Source organism: Sitophilus oryzae, unplaced genomic scaffold (genome assembly GCF_002938485.1).
Source record: "Sitophilus oryzae breed Bouriz unplaced genomic scaffold, Soryzae_2.0 scaffold_857_pilon_pilon, whole genome shotgun sequence".
Taxonomy (NCBI): domain Eukaryota; kingdom Metazoa; phylum Arthropoda; class Insecta; order Coleoptera; family Curculionidae; genus Sitophilus; species Sitophilus oryzae.
In genome coordinates this window covers 3,144,703-3,167,975 of record NW_022147480.1, presented here as the reverse complement: position 1 = coordinate 3,167,975, position 23,273 = coordinate 3,144,703, and the positions used below count along the sequence as shown (strand labels likewise).

At 31.5% G+C, this 23,273-nt stretch overlaps 1 protein-coding gene across 1 annotated transcript in view; it reads right to left on the bottom strand.

Moving 5' to 3' along the window:
- LOC115889992 (laminin subunit alpha) overlaps positions 1–23,273 on the bottom strand; it is a 126,615-nt gene extending 103,342 nt beyond the window's left edge. Inside the window, exons 1-11 of the mRNA XM_030910100.1 lie at positions 22,935–23,273; positions 16,563–16,709; positions 9,600–9,836; positions 6,907–7,077; positions 6,580–6,793; positions 4,239–4,448; positions 3,906–4,178; positions 3,662–3,799; positions 3,486–3,596; positions 1,872–2,033; positions 1,595–1,729 (exon numbers count right to left, since the gene is read on the bottom strand). Of these exons, the coding sequence (XP_030765960.1) occupies positions 1,595–1,729; positions 1,872–2,033; positions 3,486–3,596; positions 3,662–3,799; positions 3,906–4,178; positions 4,239–4,448; positions 6,580–6,793; positions 6,907–7,077; positions 9,600–9,836; positions 16,563–16,709; positions 22,935–23,165 (2,029 nt within the window). The 5' untranslated portion in view covers positions 23,166–23,273. The remainder of the gene's footprint in view (positions 1–1,594; positions 1,730–1,871; positions 2,034–3,485; positions 3,597–3,661; positions 3,800–3,905; positions 4,179–4,238; positions 4,449–6,579; positions 6,794–6,906; positions 7,078–9,599; positions 9,837–16,562; positions 16,710–22,934) is intronic.

Here is a 23,273-nt window from a genome sequence, read left to right as displayed (position 1 = left end):
CATTCTATTCAGAGTGTCATTTTCTATCGAATAAAGTAGAAATATACCGAGGGTGCCGTTTAAAAATTAAAAGTCATTTCCGGTGAAACAGGAAGTGACCAAAAACAATTGAATGCGTCAATCAATCCTAATTTATGTCATATACTAACATACTAAATCTTGTTTTTTTATTTGAAAATATAAAAAAATTATGGGGATGAGCCACTTTTGGGACGCACCCGGTATAATAAAGACAGTACCGAGTTAAATAAATGTAGTTTTCATTTTATCCACTTCCTATCACCTTCCTTGCTTTAATGGAACAGATTTATGTTTTCTCTAATTTACATAAGACATCACTTAACCAGAAAAAAAATTACAACAATCATATTTTTTTTTCTCTCCCTGTCGCCGATTCTATTATATCTGTGGAATAGATCCTGTTTTGATTAATATTAGGGGTTGTAAATGTTTGACTAAAATTAATAATTTATTATTAATTTCAGAAATTACGCAATTTCGATTATAAAATTCTTTTTGGACTCTAAGACGTTTTTTCTAAACTGTTATTTAAAAAAACCTGTCCTAAATCTTAATAAAATATAAAAAAGTTTAAATACGATATATTTTTAATTTAATTATAGCTTCATTAAAATAAAAAAATACCCGGCTATGATACGGAGAGTTCAGGTATACTTGAGAAACGAAAGACAGTGTTGTGTTTCTCGGCAGAGTCGTCAGGGAACGACCGTTACGACAGAGACAACCTATCTATCGCTCGTGTCGCACTCGTTATAACCTAAAACAATAACAAGACATTGTCTGACCGCATGTTCCAGCTATTTATGAATGAGATGCTCAGTCTATATTTTATTTTAAGTCTATGAATATATCAGTGTAACTTTAAAAATAAATCCTTTGGATTCAAATATAAACAAAAAAAAACATTTACAGCAGAAAAGGCGAAGGCGCTGGGTTAAACGTAGTCTCTACTAAAAACACGGAGGGGCGCTTTGACCCAAAATTTTACTATTAAGTTTCATATCTATCTTAATAGTAGATTATTTTCTTTTATCTATGGACATAACGTCGGTTTCCAATACATGTCCTTATAGAAAATAAAGTTTCTTTATGCAACACACTATATTTTATTTATAAAATTAAAAGAAAATAATAATAAATTTGAATAAATAATATTTGGCGATATAATTCCGGAAAAAGGCGAACCGCTCCGAAATTTTCAAAACCTTTGGATCGCGACCGTTGCAAGAATAGCGCCAAATAGTGTTTACATTGTCCTTATGGGCACTTTCCAATCCTGTTTATAAATTGATAGTCGTTGTCAATCGAGTTCAGTTTTTTGTCAAAAAAATGCCTTTTGTACGAATTCGGCACATGTTCGAGTACGTTTCCATTAAAAAGGAGGAAATTTTACAATAAGCTGAAGAAACACGACAAGCGTTACATCCAAGTAAAAGTGAATCCATTTACCAAGAGAATTTTTAAAAATACCTAATAAAAGGTAAAGGTATAGATATTAATTAAAATTTAGTGTAAATGACAATTTATTTCCCATTTCTGATTTTGTTTTTTAGTTTGTAAATCTTATACTTGCCTTCACAGGTGGGGAAATTGTAAAATCCTTCTTTGCACTGGTTACATTTCAAACCTGCAAAATGGTCGTGACAGCTACACTTTCCGTCATTGTCACATGACAGTCCGAGAGATCCTAGAGTGTCGCACTCGCAAGCTGCAAAAAATATATTAATTTTTAATAAAAACAAATATAAAAAAGAATGTTTTACTTGAAACGTTCAAATTTGTGTCTAAATTACGTCTTAAGTAACTTTTAATGAAAAACCCCCTGTAGGTATTATCTGAAATATACTCACGTCTACATTCTGGATAGCTGTAATATCCAGGACTGCATTGATCGCATGTACGACCGGCATAGTTATCCAAACAGTTGCATTTGCCAAGAGCATTGCAGATGTCGCCCAGAGAGCCCACCTTGTTACAGCTGCAAGGCTTGCAGTCAGGGTATCCATAGAAACCTAATTATAGAAAGCTTATAAGTTATGCATAGATAAAGGAAATAAATTTAGATTGGAATACTCGGCTTCCAGCAAAAACGTATAATTGTTTTGGGTCGCATACGTTGTACGGGATCTGGCGCTGCTATAGCGGTTGCTAAGAACAACCGCAAAAAAGAACAGAACGAATTTTCTCTTGTCAAAGTCAGAATCTTCAAAAATTATAAAATCTTTAAAAATTTAAACAGTGATACCCGTGATAACTGTGAAAAAGTGGCATTAAAAAAACTTACACTGTGTGAACTGTGAACTGCAAAATCCATCGTGGCATAACGTCGGTTTCCAATGTTCAATAGGTATAGTCTATAAAATGAATAACTTTGAATTTTGACCGTTATTTTTTACCAACATGGCAAATATAAAATCCCTCTACCAAAAAAGTTACTGATATTCTTTAAATTGAGTGAACCTAACTGAACGAATCAGATAGGTAACTCTTTTTACTTTCGTGAAATAGAAAAGGAAGATAATAGAACAAGTGACAGTTCTTCCTCTTCTTCCAAAAATCAACACGAAATGTCATAATTGTCAAAAGTAAAATGCCATATCAGCTTTTGACATTTCTAAATATCAGACCAAATCCGTCTCTAATAGAACAGCCCCGGAGCGAGATTTATGACGTCACGCTAGTTAGATACTACGGATTAATATGTTGTAGACTACATGGAAAACATAATTATTCCTCGTATTTTTGGTTTGTATTTTAAAAACGATATAGTTTACATGAAATATACATAATATACAGTTAATAAATACCATATATATAACTATTTATAGTAATAAATACTTTGGCAAATAAACTATGAACCATACAAATGCAGCAAATGTTTTACAATATACAAATAATAAATAGGGACATAAGATAATGGGTAAAATGTAAAATATATTTTAAATTTTGAGGTTTGAAAATCGATCTAATTTAACAAAAAAACATTCAATACCTACTAATGATGTATTTATTATTAATTATTTAATAATATTATTATTATTTTGGTAGGTTGTGATTTTTGTGTGTATTTGTTGTATTTGTATGATTCATAGTTTATTTGCCAAAGTATTTATTACTATAAATAGGTATATATATATATTGTATTTATTAACTGTAAATTATGTATATTTCATGTAAACTATATCATTTTTAAAATACAAACCAAAAATACGAGGAATAATTATGTTTTCCATGTATTCTACAACACATTTATTAATCCGTAAAATCTAACTAGTGTGACGTCATAAATCTCGCTCCGAGGCTGTTCTATTAGAGACGGCATTGCTTCAGCATGGCTGCAAGTTGCTAAGCTAATAAAATTAACACTAGAAAAGACCGCGGGAACTGTCAAATTCAAAGTTATTCGTTTCACAGACTATATCTCATACACGTCCTTATCGTATAAAATATTTTTTTTTACTTACCAAATACACAAACATCGCACCTTTCCCCACCATATCCTTCCTTACAAATACACTTGCCTGTACCTTTATCACAAATACCATCTTTTGTTCCTTTAATATCACAATTACAATCTGAAAAAATCACATTAATAAAAAAAATGCTCCATTTAAAAAGGCTATATAAAGTTTTAACTTACATTTACAAGATGGATAATCAAAAAAGCCATCCTGGCATTGTGAACATTTCTGTCCAGAAAAGTTGGCTTTACATGTACAATTTCCAGAGGATTGGTCACAGGATTCTGTGTCTGAACCCACTGCGTCACATTCACAAGCTGTAATTTGGTTAAAATACAATAAATATACAATTCAATTATATTCAAGTTAATGTAGTAACTTCTTAAATAGGTACGTGTTAGTTTTAACCGGAGCTATACTTACCAGTACATTCTGGAAAGTTGTAGTATCCACTGGAACATTCCTTACAGTCTTTTCCGTCAAAGTTCTCTTTACAATGGCAAGTTCCGTCAGTGTAGGAGCATTGAAGATCAACCGTTCCGTTGATGAAGCACTCGCAAGGCTTACATTCGGGATAGCTGTAGTACCCGAAACTACACGAATCGCAATTTGGCGGAGTAAACTGTATTTTACATTCACAACGTCCCGATCCTTCTGCGCAGTTTCCGGTTGAATAGAAATTATCACAATTGCAGGCTACAAATAGAAAGGTATGTTAGAAAAAACTGCGTTAATTGTTGGAAAAAAAGTTCTTACGATGGCACACGTCGGTTTCATTCCAGTGTTTGTTGTAGGGCCGGAAGAATTTAGGCTTGCACTTGTTGCAATTGATACCTTCGGTGTTGTGTCTACAGTTCTGACAGATACCACCTCCCTTGTAGTTTCCATAAATGTCTAGGGAAAGGTGTTTTTTGTCGATCTCCGCATCGTAGACGCACTCGTTTGAGTGTTGAAAACAGTTGCAAGCTGGAAATTATATATTTACAAGACACTAACATTTTTTCGTAAACTGTACATTAAAACCATCTCTGTGCTTTTGGTCCCAGTCAACAAACCTATGAAATAGTGTTTATGATTTATGTAATGTAACTGTTATTGAAAAATCATATTATTGTCTATTGGCTGTTGGGCAGTTCCTCTAGCAGAGATGATTTCCAGAAGTTGTATCCGCTATAGTTGCTTTAATTGAAAATGATAGAGATCAAAATTATGTCGCTAAAATATTTAGGTGGGCACAAAGTACAACGCAGGCGCTTCCTCGAGACAAGTTCATATGCTAGACGTCCAGGAACCTTCCTATGAGAACTTCGAATCGAGACGATCAACTTATTGCAAGTTTATCACTAAGGAATGTACATGCCAGTGACGGACTGTAAGAAGAAGATTAAACGAAGCAAATCTTATTTTAAGAAGGCCTGTTTCGGGACTACAACTTACTATTGCAATCGCAAAACATTTTCCGATGTACGTCATCAATCATATCGACATTGACATTAAAGTCTATAAACCCGACTAAATGACATTTTGGCAAAAATGTTTAAATTTGTTGTATAATTTAAGATAGCGAGCAGCTCTTCATTTTACTTTATAGAGCAAATGATTGTGACAGATATTTTATTTAGATTAAAGCTGCAATTTGTTTAAACCGAATTTTATAACCGCTATGTTGGTCACATTGCGTGTTCAGCAATGCCGTCCTTTATTATTTGACAATTATCCTAATGTCAGTCATTATTTTATATAATATCGTATTGTTGTTGAATATTTGTGAGCAATTTTCTTTTTTTTGGGTATTTTCGTAGTCTTTGTTTAAAAATTGCACTTTTAAGCACAAACAGTTGTTTTAGAAACTAAATTTTCGAGTTTTTGTATTGCATTTCTTGAAATTGTGTGTTGAAAATATGCCGAAGCATTTATACAATCAAAGCAAAGAGCTTGTAGCTTCCCTGATAAACAATTTGAACGAGAACGTAACAATAAAAGTCGTTTATTACCATTGACTGCACTCAGAGAAATAAGTTTGATTGATAAGCACATTATACCACTTTCACCAAGTTAGTTTTTATTAAATTCTGTGATTATTAGTTTGTACATTAATAGCACCCTCTTACTTGTTACTGCCACATATGGCGTTGTAAGATGTACATCAATAAATAAATAAATAAATAACTCACAATAACGCTTAGAATAATCTTCATAATGGTCTAGTTTTTGCCAATATGTAATAAGTAAAATACGCTATAAAACAAATAAATCAATTAGTTACTAAAATATTAGCTATTAAATTAAAAATAAAACGTAAAACTCTTGAAAACAAAAAAAAAATGACATGATAAATATGTTGTTTGTCAATTTTAAATTAAGATTCATCTCATAAATCCATCACAATCGGGCAGCGCTGTCGCCATCGCTTCTCACTCAAAGTTGATCATGGGCATCGGAAATTGTTTTGCGATTACCATAGGTCTGTTGACTAGGACCAAAGCAAAGGCATGGTTTTAATGTAAAAGTTACGAAAAGCGATTATCTCCAACAAAAATAAAGCTATAGCAAATATATAGTTGGAGAAACCCAGTGAGCATTTTATTCCTTTAAGGGAAATGTGCTAGGTGAAGTCGTTACGTTACCAGGCCCGTCTTTTGCATAATATGAAAAGCAATAAAATGCAGATACGTAACTGTTCCCTAACGTTCCCGAAATGTGACAAAACTTTGTTCACTGGAAAAGATGTACCTAGATGATAAAATGATTTTTAAATTCCTTGTTCTATTCCACAGTGTGTTTCAAACTATCCCTAAAATATCAACATTTTGTTTTCCCTCGTATAACAGATGGGAACTTTCATTTTTAATTTAGAAAGAGACACTAAAAAGTCAAATAACTTAGCTACATATTGCTTAAAAAATCATCAAAATCGGCCGACTAGAACAAAGTATATGAAACTTTAAAAAACATCAAAATGTTAAAGTGCCCGTTTTTCGTGCCGGTTTTTACACTGAAAAATATGTTGGTTTCCTATATGACGAAGTCAAAACTTGCAAAATTCTAATTCTCTAAGACACACTATACAACACCCTGTATAATAAATAGTACGTACGTTCGCATTTAAAGGGATCATCGTATTTCGATTGTCTCCAGGCTTTTTGTTCGAATCCAGGACAGCAGACGTTACATTTGGAACCACAAGTATTATGCCGGCAATTGCACATTAGAATTCGTGGATCTTTAGGATCGGGTATATCGCAGGTCTGGGCATGTCCATTACACATACATCTTCCTCCTATACTGATATCTTTGATGGAATAAAAGTACTACAACAGAAAAAGACACTATTTGTACATATTTGTACTATTTACTCAAGGTGCGCTCAAATATCTTTATCGCCTTGTGTGAGAATAAAAGAACTAAAAACAAAGGTATTTACCCTACGGGTAACGGTGGGATCTTGTCTAGCCACGGACATTAGATGACCCAAAAGATTTTTTGTTCTGAGGAATCTGAAACGCACATTGGTGGCCCTGGTCCATTCTTGCAGAACTGTCGAATTGAAGTAGTGCGTTGCGGATGGTCTATGTTTCAGAACTCCTATTGGTATCTAAAAAAATAGTTATTTGTAGTTTTCAAACATTTACAAGCATTTACAAACGTTTAGGATCCTGTTTGCCAATCTTTCTTTGGTGTATACGCACCTTTTTGGCATTTTTATTCAACATTAAAGAGTTAACAGAAGGCAAACAATAATAATATTTGGATTTGGTCTTTAATAAAGAGCCAAGGTTGCCAGACCTTACTTATTTTCAAGTTTCATAGTATTAAGCCGCAGTTACACGTACCAAGTAGCTAAAGCAAGCTACAATCAAGTAGCTAAAATTTAGCCCGTTCATTTTAGTGAGCGTCTACATTTTAATTTTTATTGATGTTTAGTTGTTGATTTAAACGGGATTTTACACTGAGGACATAAATATCCATCGAACCTGCTCCCGATTTCATAAATGCTTTATTTTGTTTTTTATTTCATGAAATCCGAATCCTTCTATACCCATGATCTCCTCAATTTCCTTATACGCTGTGTCCCGAGTCCCGAGCTTGTTTATTTTTATAAATGGCAGCCCTTGTATCCCATAAGCATCACGATATTTCTGTACAAACTTATTCAAGAGACCGCTTACAAACTTATTCAAGTCCCGAGCTTGTTTATTTTTATAAATGGCAGCCCTTGTATCCCATAAGCATCACGATATTTCTGTACAAACTTATTCAAGAGACAAAATTAATTATTAATAATTCAAAAAAAAAAATAAACGCTAGTAGTCTTTACTAATGAACTTGACTAAACTGGCCGGTCTACACTTGTTTAGTCTGCGCTTTAGTTGCTCAAAAACAGAGGTGGGGATGAACACTTGCGCAAGTAAATAGGAATCGTTTCTATTCAGTTGACTAAACAGTTTACTAAATCTGTTACTTGCGCAAGTATTAATTGGGTTGTTTACACCATGCAGGTCACTAAATTTAGTAACTTGCTTTAGCTACTTGACACGTGTAAATTAGGCTTTAGTATGTGCATTGTTTAAATCACCACAATACACCAAAACACTTTTACTTTTACACTGGACGCGCGTTTCGCTAACCATGTTAGCATCATCAGCAGATGATTATAAACTAGTTTAGTTTATAATCATGGTTAGCGAAACGCGCGTCCAGTGTAAAAGTAAAAGTGTTTTGGTGTATTGTGGTGATTTAGTGTTTTTATTTTGCTGTGTAACACCAAAGGTTCCAACCCTCAACTGTAATGTGCATTGTTTAATAAGAGTTTAGGTACCAGGGACTAAAAGTAGATAAAAACAGAACAGAAAATAAGTAAAATCTGGCGGCCCTGGGATCTCGGACTAATAACTTAATAACCAAAAATGATTTAAAAAGTACGAAAGCGTAGAGCTGCCATCGCAACATTGAAAAATATTTTTAGCAAAATTTACACTTTTTCTGTAAATTTACAGATTTTCTGTAAATTTACAGATTTTCTGTAAATTTACACTTTTCCTGTAAATTTACAGATTTTCTGTAAATTTACACTTTTTCTGTTAATTTATGCGTTAGGGCAACAGTGGTGCGTTATTCTACGAGTAGTTCCCATCGAATTCTGTTCTACGCCAGTTTATTCACAAAAGTCTTTACTAGTAAAGACAGAATTAGGGAACCACTGCGGCAATTAATTGAAGGATTGAAGACATGCGGACTATATGAAAAGATTAAGCAATATCCCAGTATATTCAAAGATATATTTTGTTCTGAAACCACACTCTCTTCAAAAATACTTGAAGAATTATTCCTCATCGTCTATACTGAACCTGGTCTAACATAGTACAGAAAATCGGGTGATCTCTTATTTTAGGGATTATGTATTAAATTTCGAATGTGTATGATATAATAGTATGGCATTTTTTTGTTTAATATGTTTTCTAATATGCTTTTAATCGACCCGGAAAGTATTTTCACCCTTTCCGATGCATTACTGTTTGCAAGAGGATCTGATGGCCTCCACCTCTGGGATGACGTAAACTGTCGTCTGCAAATGATGTAAACTTAACATAACCATCCTCTAGCAGACATGTCAAAATTTCTTTATGACTTAATCCGATATGAAAGTAGGTTTTAATGTATTCGTCCATAATCTCTGATGAATATATGTACTACTTAGGCACAATAGCAACTTAATCAGCGGAGAACAATGCTCACTTGTAACGTGAGTAACGAGCAGGTCGATGCCGAGACGTCATTCTGCTGGGTAGTAAATTTCGCATGCAATTTACAGAAAAAGTGTAAATTTACAGAAAAAGTGTAAATTTACAGAAAATCTGTAAATTTACAGAAAAAGTGTAAATTTACAGAAAATCTGTAAATTTACAGAAAATGTGTAAATTTACAGAAAAAGTGTAAATTTAACACATACAGAAAAAGTGTAAATTTACAGAAAATCTGTAAATTTACAGAAAAAGTGTAAATTTTGCTAAAATTATATTTCATTGTTGGGATGGCAGCTCTACGCTTTCGTAAAAAAGATTAAACTAAAACGAAAGTTTCGGCACACAGTGTGTATGTATAGTTTTCATATCTTACCTCTCCGCCTTCTAATGGTACAATTTTCGAATATTCGGTGGTACAAATGACGGAATCGTCCCTCGTGATTGGCTGGAGAGATTCTTTGCCAAAATAGGTTTCGCAATCTGCAGGGGAATCGGAAAAGTACTGCCACGGCGTGTAGGTTTTTCCATAATCAGCAGATTTCTCCAAAACCCATAAGCCAGGCCTAGGGGAATTACCCATCGTAATGTACACGTAGGCCACGTGGAACTCCTGTAAATACAGTGTCAGAGATAGTGATGTAAAATTTCCAGAAATATATTTTCGGAAATATTTCCGGAAATATTTCCTGAAGGCATTGGAAATATTGGAAATATATGAAATATTTTAAAAAATAAAAAAAAATGAAATATTTATTTATAAAAATCATAACAAAACATTGCAAAACACAAAATGCTTATACATAAACACAAATAAAGAGTTATTCTTCAAATTAAAAAATAAATTAAGGTTAAATTTATACAAAAAAAATTATATTTGACACACTAGTCGAGCAAGAGGCATATCTTTATCGCTGTCATCAGCATCACACTCAATAACATCTTCTTGCCAGTCTACTTCCTTAAAATCTTCAATAGTATCGGAAATAAAAATTGATCTATTGCCGTTTCCTATTTTCTTCAGCAAGTTTTCATTGTGGGGTACATAGAGTAGCTTAGCGGCTCTATCATTAGTAAGCCTGTTTCTCTTTTTTGAATGAATATGACTATAAACGCTAAAACTGCGTTCCGTGGCAGCCGAAGATGCTGGCATCATCAACATTCGTGAAGCTACTTGTGATAATGAAGATGAAGAGCACAGTCCTTTCCACCAGGAGACTGGGTTATCAAAACTACTTTTCCATAAGAAGTTATTTCCAAATAACTTGTCACTTCTACAACGGTAATCTGCTATTTCATCTATTATTTCTTGCTCCTTTGTATTGAGTTTATTTTTTGATATATTAAGTATGCATTCTATGGCAGAAAGAGTTTGGGTTTCATCAAGTTCAGAACCTTGCGATTTTGGATTTAGTAATTCTGCAGCATAATGAATGGGTTTAATAGCAATTTTTTCTCTTTTGTCAACAAACTCCAACAATTCGGATTTTTCTTTGTCGTCAAGTTAGGACAATGCAAGATTATTCTGAATTACCCTTCTAATATCAAAAATGCTTTTACAGCAAAATGAATGGTGCTATAATCTCCTTCTACAATTTTTAACCATTTGCCAATAGGTTCAAAAATGTTAATTACGTTGGAAATTTGGGCCCAAAATACTTCGTCATCTAATATTCACTGCTTAACATTTTTATCAATCATTTGTGTTGCTTCTTGGCTAACTGCAACTCCTTGTAAACTGAGCCTAGTATTGTATACACTTTTTAAATTGGTCAAAATTGAAGACCAGTAAGTTTTTACTACGCTACGACTTACGAGCTCGGGACTTCCCCGTTGAAATGCGAGGTTGCAAATAAGTTGGTGAATCCTCAAACTCGATATATTCACCATATTATATGTTTGTAAAACTGTTCTATAGTAAGTTTAATGTTTATAGGGTTACAAAATATGAAAGATATATTAATAAACATCGGGTTTGAATCGTTAATGACAAGATTTAAGTATTTCTTAAAATATTTCCAATATTCCCAATATTTCCAATATTTCCGAGACGTTTGGAAATTTCCAATATTTCCATTTACAACACTAGTCAGAGATCAATAGTGATGAGACTGGTCGTGGTCTTAGTCTGGCACAAAAAGCAAGACCAAAACAAGACCAGCCTCGCTCATTACTAACGCGGATACTCCAAAACAAGCGAAGATGACCAGCTCGTACTGAATAAGCTGTGATAATATCAATCTCATTCGATACCTCAAAAATATTTTTCTTAAAAAAAAAGTATTAAAATACCTAATAACAAATTAAATTTATACCATTGGTGTTCAGTGTGCTGCCAAGAGCAAATTAAAAAAAAATAATAGTATTTAAGAAAATAATTGCAAAAAACACTTTTTTAAGGTCTAACCGTCTAACATCCTGTATCTTTAAACGTATGCAAGTTCGGACCACCCTGTATACAGGGTGGTTTATTTCGATTTTTTCCTAATAATTTTTGAAGTAACGTCAATATTTTGATGAAAATTGGTGTCTGGGAGTTTATTGACATGAGAAATTTGATTTTGATGTCAATATGACTCCTACTTGTAGAGAACGCCACCTACATATTTTTTTACTGTTATGAAGAGTAATAACTTTTCGTCCGTGCCTGTATAAAACTACCGAGTGAAAAAATATACATCTCCCTGATTTTTTTACGTAAAAAATGTCTCTTGGTAAAAATCGCTACGAGCAACCATTCTCAAGATATTTAGAATGGAAATAGTCAATACATGTCATTATTGTCAAAAAATAAACACGTTGAGTAAATAGTTATTTGACTGAAAAATAAATCTGAGAAATTTTTAATTTTTAAATTAATCATAAATTTTTCTGCGAAAAAATTATGATAAAATAGTCTCTGTTGAACTTTTGACACAAAAACATTTCAAATTTATGATTTCAGTCTAATAACTATTTAACTAACTATTTTTCCCCTTACCCGCCTTTAGAGGTTTTACTTTGATAATAACTATTTAGTCAATATGTTTAATTTATACGTGTAGTTTTTCTTCAAAAACTACGTCTTTTCCCGTTCATTAACTACATGAAAACTACGTTAATAAAGTATGTGTGAATATTATATAATATAATATTCTTGTGTGAATATTATATTATGTTATAATATGTGTGAATATTATATTAATATATATAATAATGATGTGTGAATATTATATTAAAAGCCATATTTCTTCTGTTTTCTTAAATACATTGTGTTTTCTAAAGTTTCAACTTATTATAACCTCACTTCAAACCTTTGATATTTGAAAGTTTACATACATATGTTACATAAAGTCCACCCTCTACATAAACTACATTAACTACATGTAATGTAGTTTATGTAGTTTTTAAAAGTAACATGTAGTTTTCCGGACCCTGCCTACAGTTATACAAACTTTTTTACTTATTTTTATCTGCAGAATATGCTGCCGAAGTTTCCGGAATACAGTTCGGACCACCCTGTATATGTAAATACTTTAAAGAAATATTCCCCAGGTCATTGAATAATGTGTAAAATTTCGCTCAATAATCAACTTTTATTTTTAGCCGACTTTTTGTATCGATATCAGCATATAAAAACGATTTGAAAGAGCATGCAAGAAAAAAAAACGTTGCTCTACATATTACAACTTCCGGACTAAACCAGATTGAATGACAAATATAGATAAACAAAATCCGGGAAACGCCGATTCTCGCCTACTTGATGTTGTTCTCATATCAAATAACGTCAAAAGAATTTTTGATTTCATTGTACAATAATTGTTAACTTTTTTTGTTTTGTCCGACCTTTTAACAGCCTCTATAAGATTATTATTTTTTATTTTCCAATACAGCCTTTCAATTCAGCCTCGTATATTCAACTCCAATTTCGAATAATTCTTCAAAAAATATTTACGTTAGAATATTACAATTATGTGCCAAGAATGGAGATAATAGATAATGTATATTATACAGGGTGTTTCAAAAAACATGTGCCATCTCTCGTGGGGGAGATTCCTCACGTAAAAATAAGATTTAGCTCTTTAACTCAAACGGTTTTCGAGATTTAAAAAAAACTGTTTTTTCAATTTTATTTTTATTTTTATAATAAAAATGAAAATTAATTAATGATGATTTTTTTCTAATTCTAACAAGTCTGAGACATGCAAAAATAATCTGATCATGATTCTTAAACGAAAAGACGATTTTTAGCGGAGGAAAAAAAATTAAAATCGTATTTTTTTTAACCTTTGTAAAATATGTCACTCACTAAAAATCGTCAGAAAATGTCTTTTATAGTCCTTTACACTCAGTTGAAATGGTGGAACAATATGAAAAAAATTAAAAACTCATTTTTTTTCTAAAATCTTCTGTTTTAACTAACTTATATTTTTTTTTAATTTAAAAAAGTGCGTAGAAAATATTTTTTTTATTTCAAATTCACAATGATATTGCTTATTACCTTCTTATTACACATTTTCAATCATATTGCTAGGCAATGATTACGTAATAAAGACTGGGTTTTTGAAAAAATTCGTCGAAAATCCGCCAAATCAAATAATACACATTGCCATTTAGCCTTGACAGTATGATCTAATTCTTGTATGTATACATTTGTATAACAAAGTGTAATTTACTTAAATTGCTCATAGGAAATCTTATTTATAGACCTTTAAAATATATTTTTTTTATTTCTTCTGGGTGTTTACATTTACATAGGTATATGCGAAATATTCTTATTATTTGTTATTTTATATTGTTTTGTGTTTAAAAAATGGTATTTTTCGATACTAACTTCTAAATTTTCGTTGGTATAGAATAAAAATCATGTTTACGTAAAATTAGTTCATTGTTAGTTTCCAACCAAAATAAAGACATGTCTGTCGGAATTCTACGATAAAAATAGTTTTATGATTCTTCTCTCGGCGAAGTAACAATATTTTAAACTAAAACTACCTATATATATACAGGGTTTTCGTATATGTATATTAGTATAGATTGTAGCACATTTTTAGACAACTTCTTTATTTTTAAGATTTTGATGGCCAAACTTCAACAAAATATTTCTTATGTTTGGACCAAATTTTCTGGAAAATAAAGAAATAATTTAAAATTCCGTGAGAATACGGAAATAGATTGAAGTTTTGTGACTACAGTGATATATAATTTATAATGTTTTGTAACAAATTGCTCGCTATTTTATGGCAAATGCTGAAGCTCTGCAAACCTTAATCAAGCCTAATCAAAGCACGTGTGCTTGGAATTTTGAGTGTGGCTTAACACGACAGGATCGGGCTAAGTGGGGCTAAGCCTTAAGCCGGAGTCTCATGCATCCGAAATCCGATGACACGACGATCCGACGGTGCTCCTATTGGTCGAAATATTTTGACAACAATTTTTATCCGATAATTTTAACTAATCATCCGACGTCGTATAAAGTTAAATTTTGTTTAACTTTTGTACGATATCGTGTGTTTTTTAACCTCACTTTTTTTGAAAACATTTGTTTTTAAAAACAAGTTTAGTGGGAAGTGGGCAATTTCGGGATATTTGACGAGGAAGTTATTTAAGTGTTTCTCCAATAAAACATGACATGAATCTCTATTCAGCGCAGCAGAAAAATGTCAAAACTGTCAAATTTCGGAACGAACTTTCGGATGTATGTGACAGGCTTTTTTTATTTCACACGATAACTTCAAATTTCGGATGTCGTACCATCGGATTTCGGATGCATGAGACTCCGGCTTTAGGCAGATTTCTGAAATATAATATATATTTCCTTCGCCCACACACCCGCTTTACCCGACCCCTGAGAGCGACCCTAAAGTACAGCGTAATAGACCCTTAATGCTGTAGAGATTTGGTTTGTTTGGTGTACAAAATTGTTTGTAAATTATTGAAATTATTATTAATAAAATACTTTGTTTTATTTATGTTCTGTTTTATTTATTCCTGTGCAATATTTTTTTTATTTGTAAATAAGTTATATTGATAAACACTATATTCAGACTAAAATTATAAGATTTTAAACGCGACAAACTCGTCGCTTTTTCAATGCCCAATCTTTCAAGAATGACGCCTTTACAGAATGCCATAAATTGAGATGTGAAACACGTGTTTTTCGAACCCTAACCAGATGTTTTGGCTCATTATCTCGAATCTGTTAGGAAGCACCAGACTCTGCATCATTGTATTTGGCGATTGGGCGATTTTCATATACGGGAGTTCTTCAATAAGTACAGGGTGAGTCAACGATAGAGTAAAGTCCATTATCTCATTTTTTTTTAAGTTTACAAAAAAATATTAAATTTAAAAGTTATAGGGACGGTTAAGATACACATTTTAAAATTATTATAGAGTATACAGGGTGCTTTAAAAAAGTGTGGCGAATATAACATGTTTTTTTTTTAAATAAAACACCCTATTTTATATATTTTTTCGAGTTTTGCAATGGCCAGCACAATCCCCAGACCTTAACCCCATCTCTGGGAAGAAGCAGAACGTTCCCGAAAATGTCATTCAGATGTTGATTGCTTCAATGCCACGCCGTTGTCAGCAAATTATTAATAATAATGGATATTCTATCAATTACTGACGTATTACTTTCAATTATTATTGTTCTTAAATGTGTTAAATATTTTTTGTTGAAATAAGACACAATAAAATCTGTTGAATACAATTTGTTGCTCTACTTTTGTCGCCCCCATTCTCATCAATTTTTATAATCATTATTATTTACTATTTTTAAACTGATTAAAAGTACACCAAAATAGTACTCGTACTATACTACTAGTACTAAAATAGTACTATAGTAATAGTGTAAGGATAGTGTGTTAGTAAACATAGCCGAAAATCACAACCTAATATTTTTTTATTCAAACATGAATAAAAATGAACTTTGTTGCTCTACTTTTGTCCGATAGTGTATGTATTTGTGGATAAATATTTGTATTACATTCGTCTTTTAGTTGCATTTTATCCACTTAAGAAAATTAACAATATTAAAATTTCCGAATTGTTCTCTGGTTCCAAAAATAAAATAAATGTTATCGCCTGTTAAAAGTGGGACAAAATAAAATGCTAATACAAGTACAAGAAAGATTGTAGTGACACTATCTATAAATATGTAATAGTTTGTCTAACGAGAGAATATATGATTTCAACAGATGACATCCAAAAAAAAATAAACTGTTTTGGTTTCCAATTAAAATGACAGAGGATAACAATTACTAATAATTTATGCTAATAGATATGTATTGTTATGGGATAGACTATTTTTAAATAATATACAAATAAAAAGGGTAAATAGAATATGATTTACCTGTCCTAGGTCGATGGTCAAGTTCACTTCCTGGTACTTCATGCCTCTGGACAATGGCGGACTTTGCCACCAGGTTTCTTTGCCGTCGACCGCATGTTCAGGTGGATGGTGCTTACCAGGTGTACGGGGATCACAATAGTCACAATACTGCAATAAAAGCACAAAGGGTTGGTGATCAGTAGACATTATTGATGTAACGAGTAGTATGTCCCCGGATCAGGGTGCAAAAAAATCATGATTTTTAAAAAAATATAAAAAATCGATTTTTTTTATTTTAATCAGATTTTTTTAATTTTAATCGGATTTATTTTTATTTTTAACAATTTTCTATTTAAAGTCCTATCCTAAACGGCTAAATCTTTGTAACCCGTCGTTTTTCCACATCTGTCACCGATATATTTTATTCTGCCAAACTTTTCCGATACCCCTATTTGCGCAAAAAAATCGGCCGCTTAGATCAAAGGGATTTTTTTTGACTGTCTTAAGACAATAGAAAGAGTTAGGCTAATAAAACTAGCCAGTGGCGGGGGGGGGGGTGACTAAGCGCTACTAAGCTCCTAAGTGTCACTAGAAAATTGCCATGGCGACACCAGCCATCTTGATTACAATTTTATTGAAAAATCGCTTTTTATTCAAAATCTGAGCCAGATAGGTATAGGAAACCCTAATATAGTTTAAAACCTCTGACTTATTTAAATCTGCTCTGACTTATTTAAAAAAATACATAGTGTTTCATTTGAAATAACGAAGTTTTTATGTAAAATAAATATTTAAAATAGACCAGCAATTTTTATATACCTATACCCCTGTATACATTAAACGAAGCAATTAAAAATATCAGTAAAGTTTATTTTTCGGGCTTAAAAATCAGCACAAGAATTAATTCTGAAAAGCAATGTACAGGGTGTTGACAAATTGCCTTCCCACATATTCCCATAAAAAAATTTGTTTTTACATCTTTTCGTTTTCGTATAATCAACCGAGACGAATGGGGAGCGCCACCCTGTATTCTTTTTTTTATAAATTTATAATTCTTTTATTAAATAAAAAGCCTATGCATTACATGTTTCTATCAAAATTAACATTTTTATTTATAGGATGGCTTTTCTATCGAAATATAAATACGTAGTTTATTAAAGTAGTTTTCATGTACCTAGTTAATGAACGGGAAAAGACGTAGTTTTTGAAAAAAATAACTACACATCAGGTAAATTACGCCTTAATTAACTACTTCCGAACCCTGTCAGACAGTAACTCTTTATCAGTAGTAGTTCGTGCGATAGCTGTGAATCACCCTATATAAAACTTTTTTCAATAACGCATGTAAAAAAATCCCTTATTTATTACAAACTTTTTAGCATCACCCTGTAGTACATTTAAAAGAAAATTTAGTTTGAAGACTGACTCACAATCTCACTTTTAATTTGTAATGAATGGCAAGCAGTGATAATTGTGTAACAATAAACAATGACATGATCAATATTTTAGGTTGAAACGATCTCTACTTAGATAAATATTTATGCGACATAAAAATAACAATCTTAAAATGCCCATCAAAACTAAACATTCTTCCGTTAAACACAGATTTTTATAGGAACTGTTACTATAACTTCTTGGCTCTTATCTGTTTCATTGAACCTGATAATGTTTATATATGACGTTTTGAAAGAGAGCTTTACTTTTCTTTGGTGCCATTAGACTTAGGACCTTTTGACCTCAGATAACGTTAAGTTGATTTGACAGTATACCGTGTGATCGAAAAAAAACGGCTTAAAAATTGCCTCTTGAATGATAATGTTTGGTAGTTTATATCGGGTCGCCCTCAATATACAGGGTGAACCAGGCTTCCGAAAAAGCTCTATATTAGGTTTTTGGTTTGTGATTTTCATTTATATTTTTTTTATATAATATGGGGGCAAAGGTAAGCACATTATGAAGATATTTTTGTCAACATACAGGGTTTTTTTTAGCCCTATTTTTATGAATTTTTTAGCAAGCTGTATATAAATCTATCAACTTTAATTCACAAACTCAGTTTCTTTATAAATTTTTGATATTTGACTTATTATAGAGAGTTAACTGAAAGGTTGTTTTTTACCTTAACTTTAAAACACCCTGTGCAATAATTTCGTGAGTGCCTTTTCCTAAAACATTATTTTTCTGTCAGAACCATGTCTCCTGAGCATTTTGTTTTTTGGCTCATGCGAACACAGACCTTCGTTAATTTTTAATAACGAAATGAACTTGCCACCAACAATTTGCAATTTTTTCAACTATTATTACTTTATAATGTTATTTTTTATTAGCTTTGTTCGGGTTCTTGTTATTACCGATTCTGAACCGTCCTAGAACTCTGCAGCGCATGCGCAAATGAAATAATGTCTTCATATTTCCTTCTGCGCATACGCATCACAGTTCTAGGACAGTTCAGAATCGGTAATAAGAGAAACCCGAAGTAAGCTAATATCACGAGGTGGCTATGGTCGTAATGTCATATTATCGACACTGATTAGAACTCTATGTTAAAATTTAAAAAACTTTAAAATGTAATGATACAGGCTTGGTTTTAATAAATATTAGTAACACTAAAGAAACTAGGATATTAAAAAAAATAACTGTAATAACAAAGTAATAACTAAGTGTACAAATAAAAAAAACTTGTAAAAATACTCAATATTTTGTATTGCCTCCCCGACTGCTATAACTGTCTTTAAACGTCGGTTCATAATGTTAATGAAGCTACAAATACACCAAAGCCACCTCCTCATTATGAAGAATAATATCTCTGAATAATATCAAAAAGTAGTGATAATTCAAAAAATGGCAAGTTCATTTTGCTCTTAAAAATTAACGAAAGTGTTGATATGAGTCAAAAAACAACTCTTCTATTAACCCTGTATAATAAGTCAAATACTAAAGTTTATATTAAACTAAGTTAAAAAATTAAAGTTGATATATTTATATTTTTTTGCTAAAAATCAAGGAAATAGGGCTAAAAATAAAAAATATATAACATTTTAAACCAAAAATTTTTCCCTTCCCTTTTTTTGCGTCTGAGACTATATATTTTTTAGCTCAGTGGATTTGCCATTAGATTTCCATTCCAAAAATACCGAAAAGATTAAACAAAGCTTTGTTCGAATATTATATAAAATACAGCGTGTTCCATTTAAAATAGTGGAGAAAACACAATATTAAGTTTTGACTCGCCCTGTATTTGATAGACTGAATTTTGAAGAAGAATAAGGAAGACACTATTATTATACAGTACTTCCCGTTAAAATAAATTAAATTCTTCGAATTTATAATTTTGAGAGGACTTTAAATAAGCAGTAAATTTAAATTTAGTATAAGAACGGCTATATTCCAAAAACCAGTCGGTTAGGTCAGTTATATACTATTAGTATATGACATTATGGTATAATCTGTGAAACGAATAACTTTGAATTTGACAGTTCCCGCGGGCTTGTCTAGTGTTAATTTTATTAGGTTAGCAACTTGCGGCCATGCTGATGCCGTCTCTAATAGAACAGCCCCGAGCGAGATTTATGACGTCACGCTAGTTAGATACTACGGATTAATTATGTTGTAGAATGATATAATAACAAAAAATTTTAGAATAATTTTACATATAAAATGACAGCGATCTTTATTTCATAGCCATCGCTGACGCCTTTTTTTTCTATGATATTGTATTATTTGCAAATATAAGTTTTCGAACATTGATGCTTGCAAAATATACATATAAATTTTGTGAATGCAAACAATAATACATCACTATTAGTAGATATTGAATATTTTTGTTAAATTAGATCGATTTTCAAAAACCAAAATTTAAAATATATTTTACATATTACCCATTATCTTATGTACCTATTCATTATTTGTATATTGTAAAACATTTGATGCATTTGTATGGTTCATAGTTTATTTGTCAAAGTATTTATTACTATAAATAGGTATATATATATATATATATATATATATATATATATATATATATATATATATATATATATATATATATATATATATTGTATTTATTAACTGTATATTATGTATATTTCATGTAAACTATATCATATTTAAAATATACAAACCAAAAGTACGAGGAATAATTATGTTTTCCGTGTATTCTACAACATATTTATTAATCCGTGGGATCTAACTAGCGTGACGTCATAAATCTCGCTCCGAGGCTGTTCTATTAGAGACGGCATTGGTCTGATATTTAGAAATGTCAAAGGCTGATGACATTTTACTTTAGTCATTGCTTTTGTCAATTATGACATTTTGCGTTGATTTTTGCAAGAAGAGGAAGAACTGTCACCTGTTTTATTATTTTCCTTTTCTATTTTACGAAAGTAAAAAGAGTTACCCTTGTTTATATACATAATCAAGGGAGTTACCTATCTGATTCGATCAGGCACTCATTTTAAAGAATATCAGTAACTTTTTGGATAGAGGGCTTTTATATTTGCCATCTTTGTTTGCCATGTTGGTAAAAAATAACAGTCAAAATTCAAAGTTATTCATTTTATAGACTATATTTCATAAGTCCTAAAAATTAAGGATTTGATAGATGGTTATTATTAATTTTAAAATAGTTATATAAACAGTCCCTTGAAGCCGCGAAAAAAGATACGGCCGATTATGCATTATTAACATTGTAAAAAAAAATTGAACAAGATTTGAGCAAAAAACGCATATTTCGACGTCCGCGTCCTAGAATCAGGCTTTTCTATGGTAATTGGTAATATAATTTTAATTTAATTCTTTGATAAATGATTATTATTAATTTTATTTAACGTCATATTTTTTGCTGTTTGTTAAAGTATCACATTTCCGATTATTATTATCGCCCTTTCCGTAGCACAGAACTAAATAAATTGGGGGCTTCCTTAACATCTTAAAATAGTAAAAAATATGACGTTAATTAAAATTCCATCAATATACAGGGTGTTTCAAAAAACATGTGCCATCTCTCGTGGGGCGATTTCTCACGTAAAAGTAAGACTTATTTTTCATAACAACATAGGTCCGATTCTGCTTTGCTTCGTAGCTATAGGGTGTTAAAGTCTTAATATTCTCTCGATTTATTATAATTTTCTTTCAAGTATACTTTTAGTGATCCGCATAAAACTTGGAGGGTAAAAGTTATTATAATTGCTACATATTTTAATGCTAAAAAAGTCGAGATAAATTCATCAGCGACATGCATATGGGTTATCACTGGAATATTTTCCAAAAAAAAACATGTGCGCTACTGACTTTTTTCTTTTGACATCAAAATTGTGTTGGCCGTTTAATGCCAATTAAGAGTTATCTCTTGATATTTTGTCGAATTCGGCCTCCTTGATGAGATAAACGCAATGTTATTAATAACGATAATTAATAAAATTAAAATTAAAATAAAACTAATAAATTATATATTTTACCTAATTTATTATTAAATATGACTACTATTATTAAGATAATTACAAAAAACCTAATTTTATAAAGTTTTATCCTGTAACTCTAAAACTATGCATTTCCATACCCATATTTATAGTAACTTTTTTTCATATTTTTTGATGAGGAATCAATGAATACTTATTTAAAACTTTCGCAAGTTAATGATATTAAATTTTGTTCAAGGTTGCTATTAGATTTATATCAAAGCAAATTTAATTGTATATATAATTGCACATATAATTGAGTTCTTATAATCTCATAAAGGAGGCCAAAATCGACAAAATATCAAGATACAACTTTTAATCGGTATTAAACTGCTTACACTACTTCGTACATGTTTTTTTTAGAAAAATATTCCAGTAATAACCCATCCCATATGCACGTCTCTGGTGAATATGTCGACACTTTTTTAGCATTAAAATATGTCCAATTTATAATACCTTTTACCCCCAAAATTTCATTCGAAACGCTTAAAGTACTTGGAAGAAAATTATAATAAATCGAAAAAATATTAACATTTTAACACCCTGTAGCTACGAAACAAAGCGGAATCGGACCTATGTTCATATGAAAAATAAATCTTATTTTTATGTGAGGAATCTACCCACGAGAGATGGCACATGTTTTTTGAAACACCCTGTATAACAATCTATCAAAGAATGAAAACGAAATTATTTTATCATAGAAACGCGCTTTGATTTTTAGGACAAAAAAATTGAACTATTTAATGTTTATTTTTAAAATTTTCTCTAAAACGGTATGGAAATTTGAAAAGTATAAACGGAATTAACCATTATAATAGAACAAGCAAAATTTTTTTATGAAAAATGCATTTTTCTAAAAATGTCAATAACAAAAAAGTTTTTCCACTTGTAAAGACAATCCAGGGATACACTGTACATATCAATATCAACATACCTGCCCTTGTATGACGTTCACATTTGGTTCATTATCCGAATTACTCCCTATCAATTTGCAGTATAGCTCCGGCCCTTCAGTGTCCACACCGCAAGTAGCGGTGGCGGTAATATTCTTCCCTTCTGCCAGGTTGAAGTAGGGCGGCGTGAGGGTCTCGCAGGACGCCCTCTGGAGCCTCCAAATAATGAGGAACAGTAGGACAACGGGCCTTAGCCCTTCGAGGGGGCCCATCACTAAGTCGCGCTACTACGAGAATCGGATGAGCAATGAGCGGTGGTTCGGGATATTCGACCGCACAAGCCGGGATTCGGCGATCCTCTATTTTGTCTTGGCCGGTTG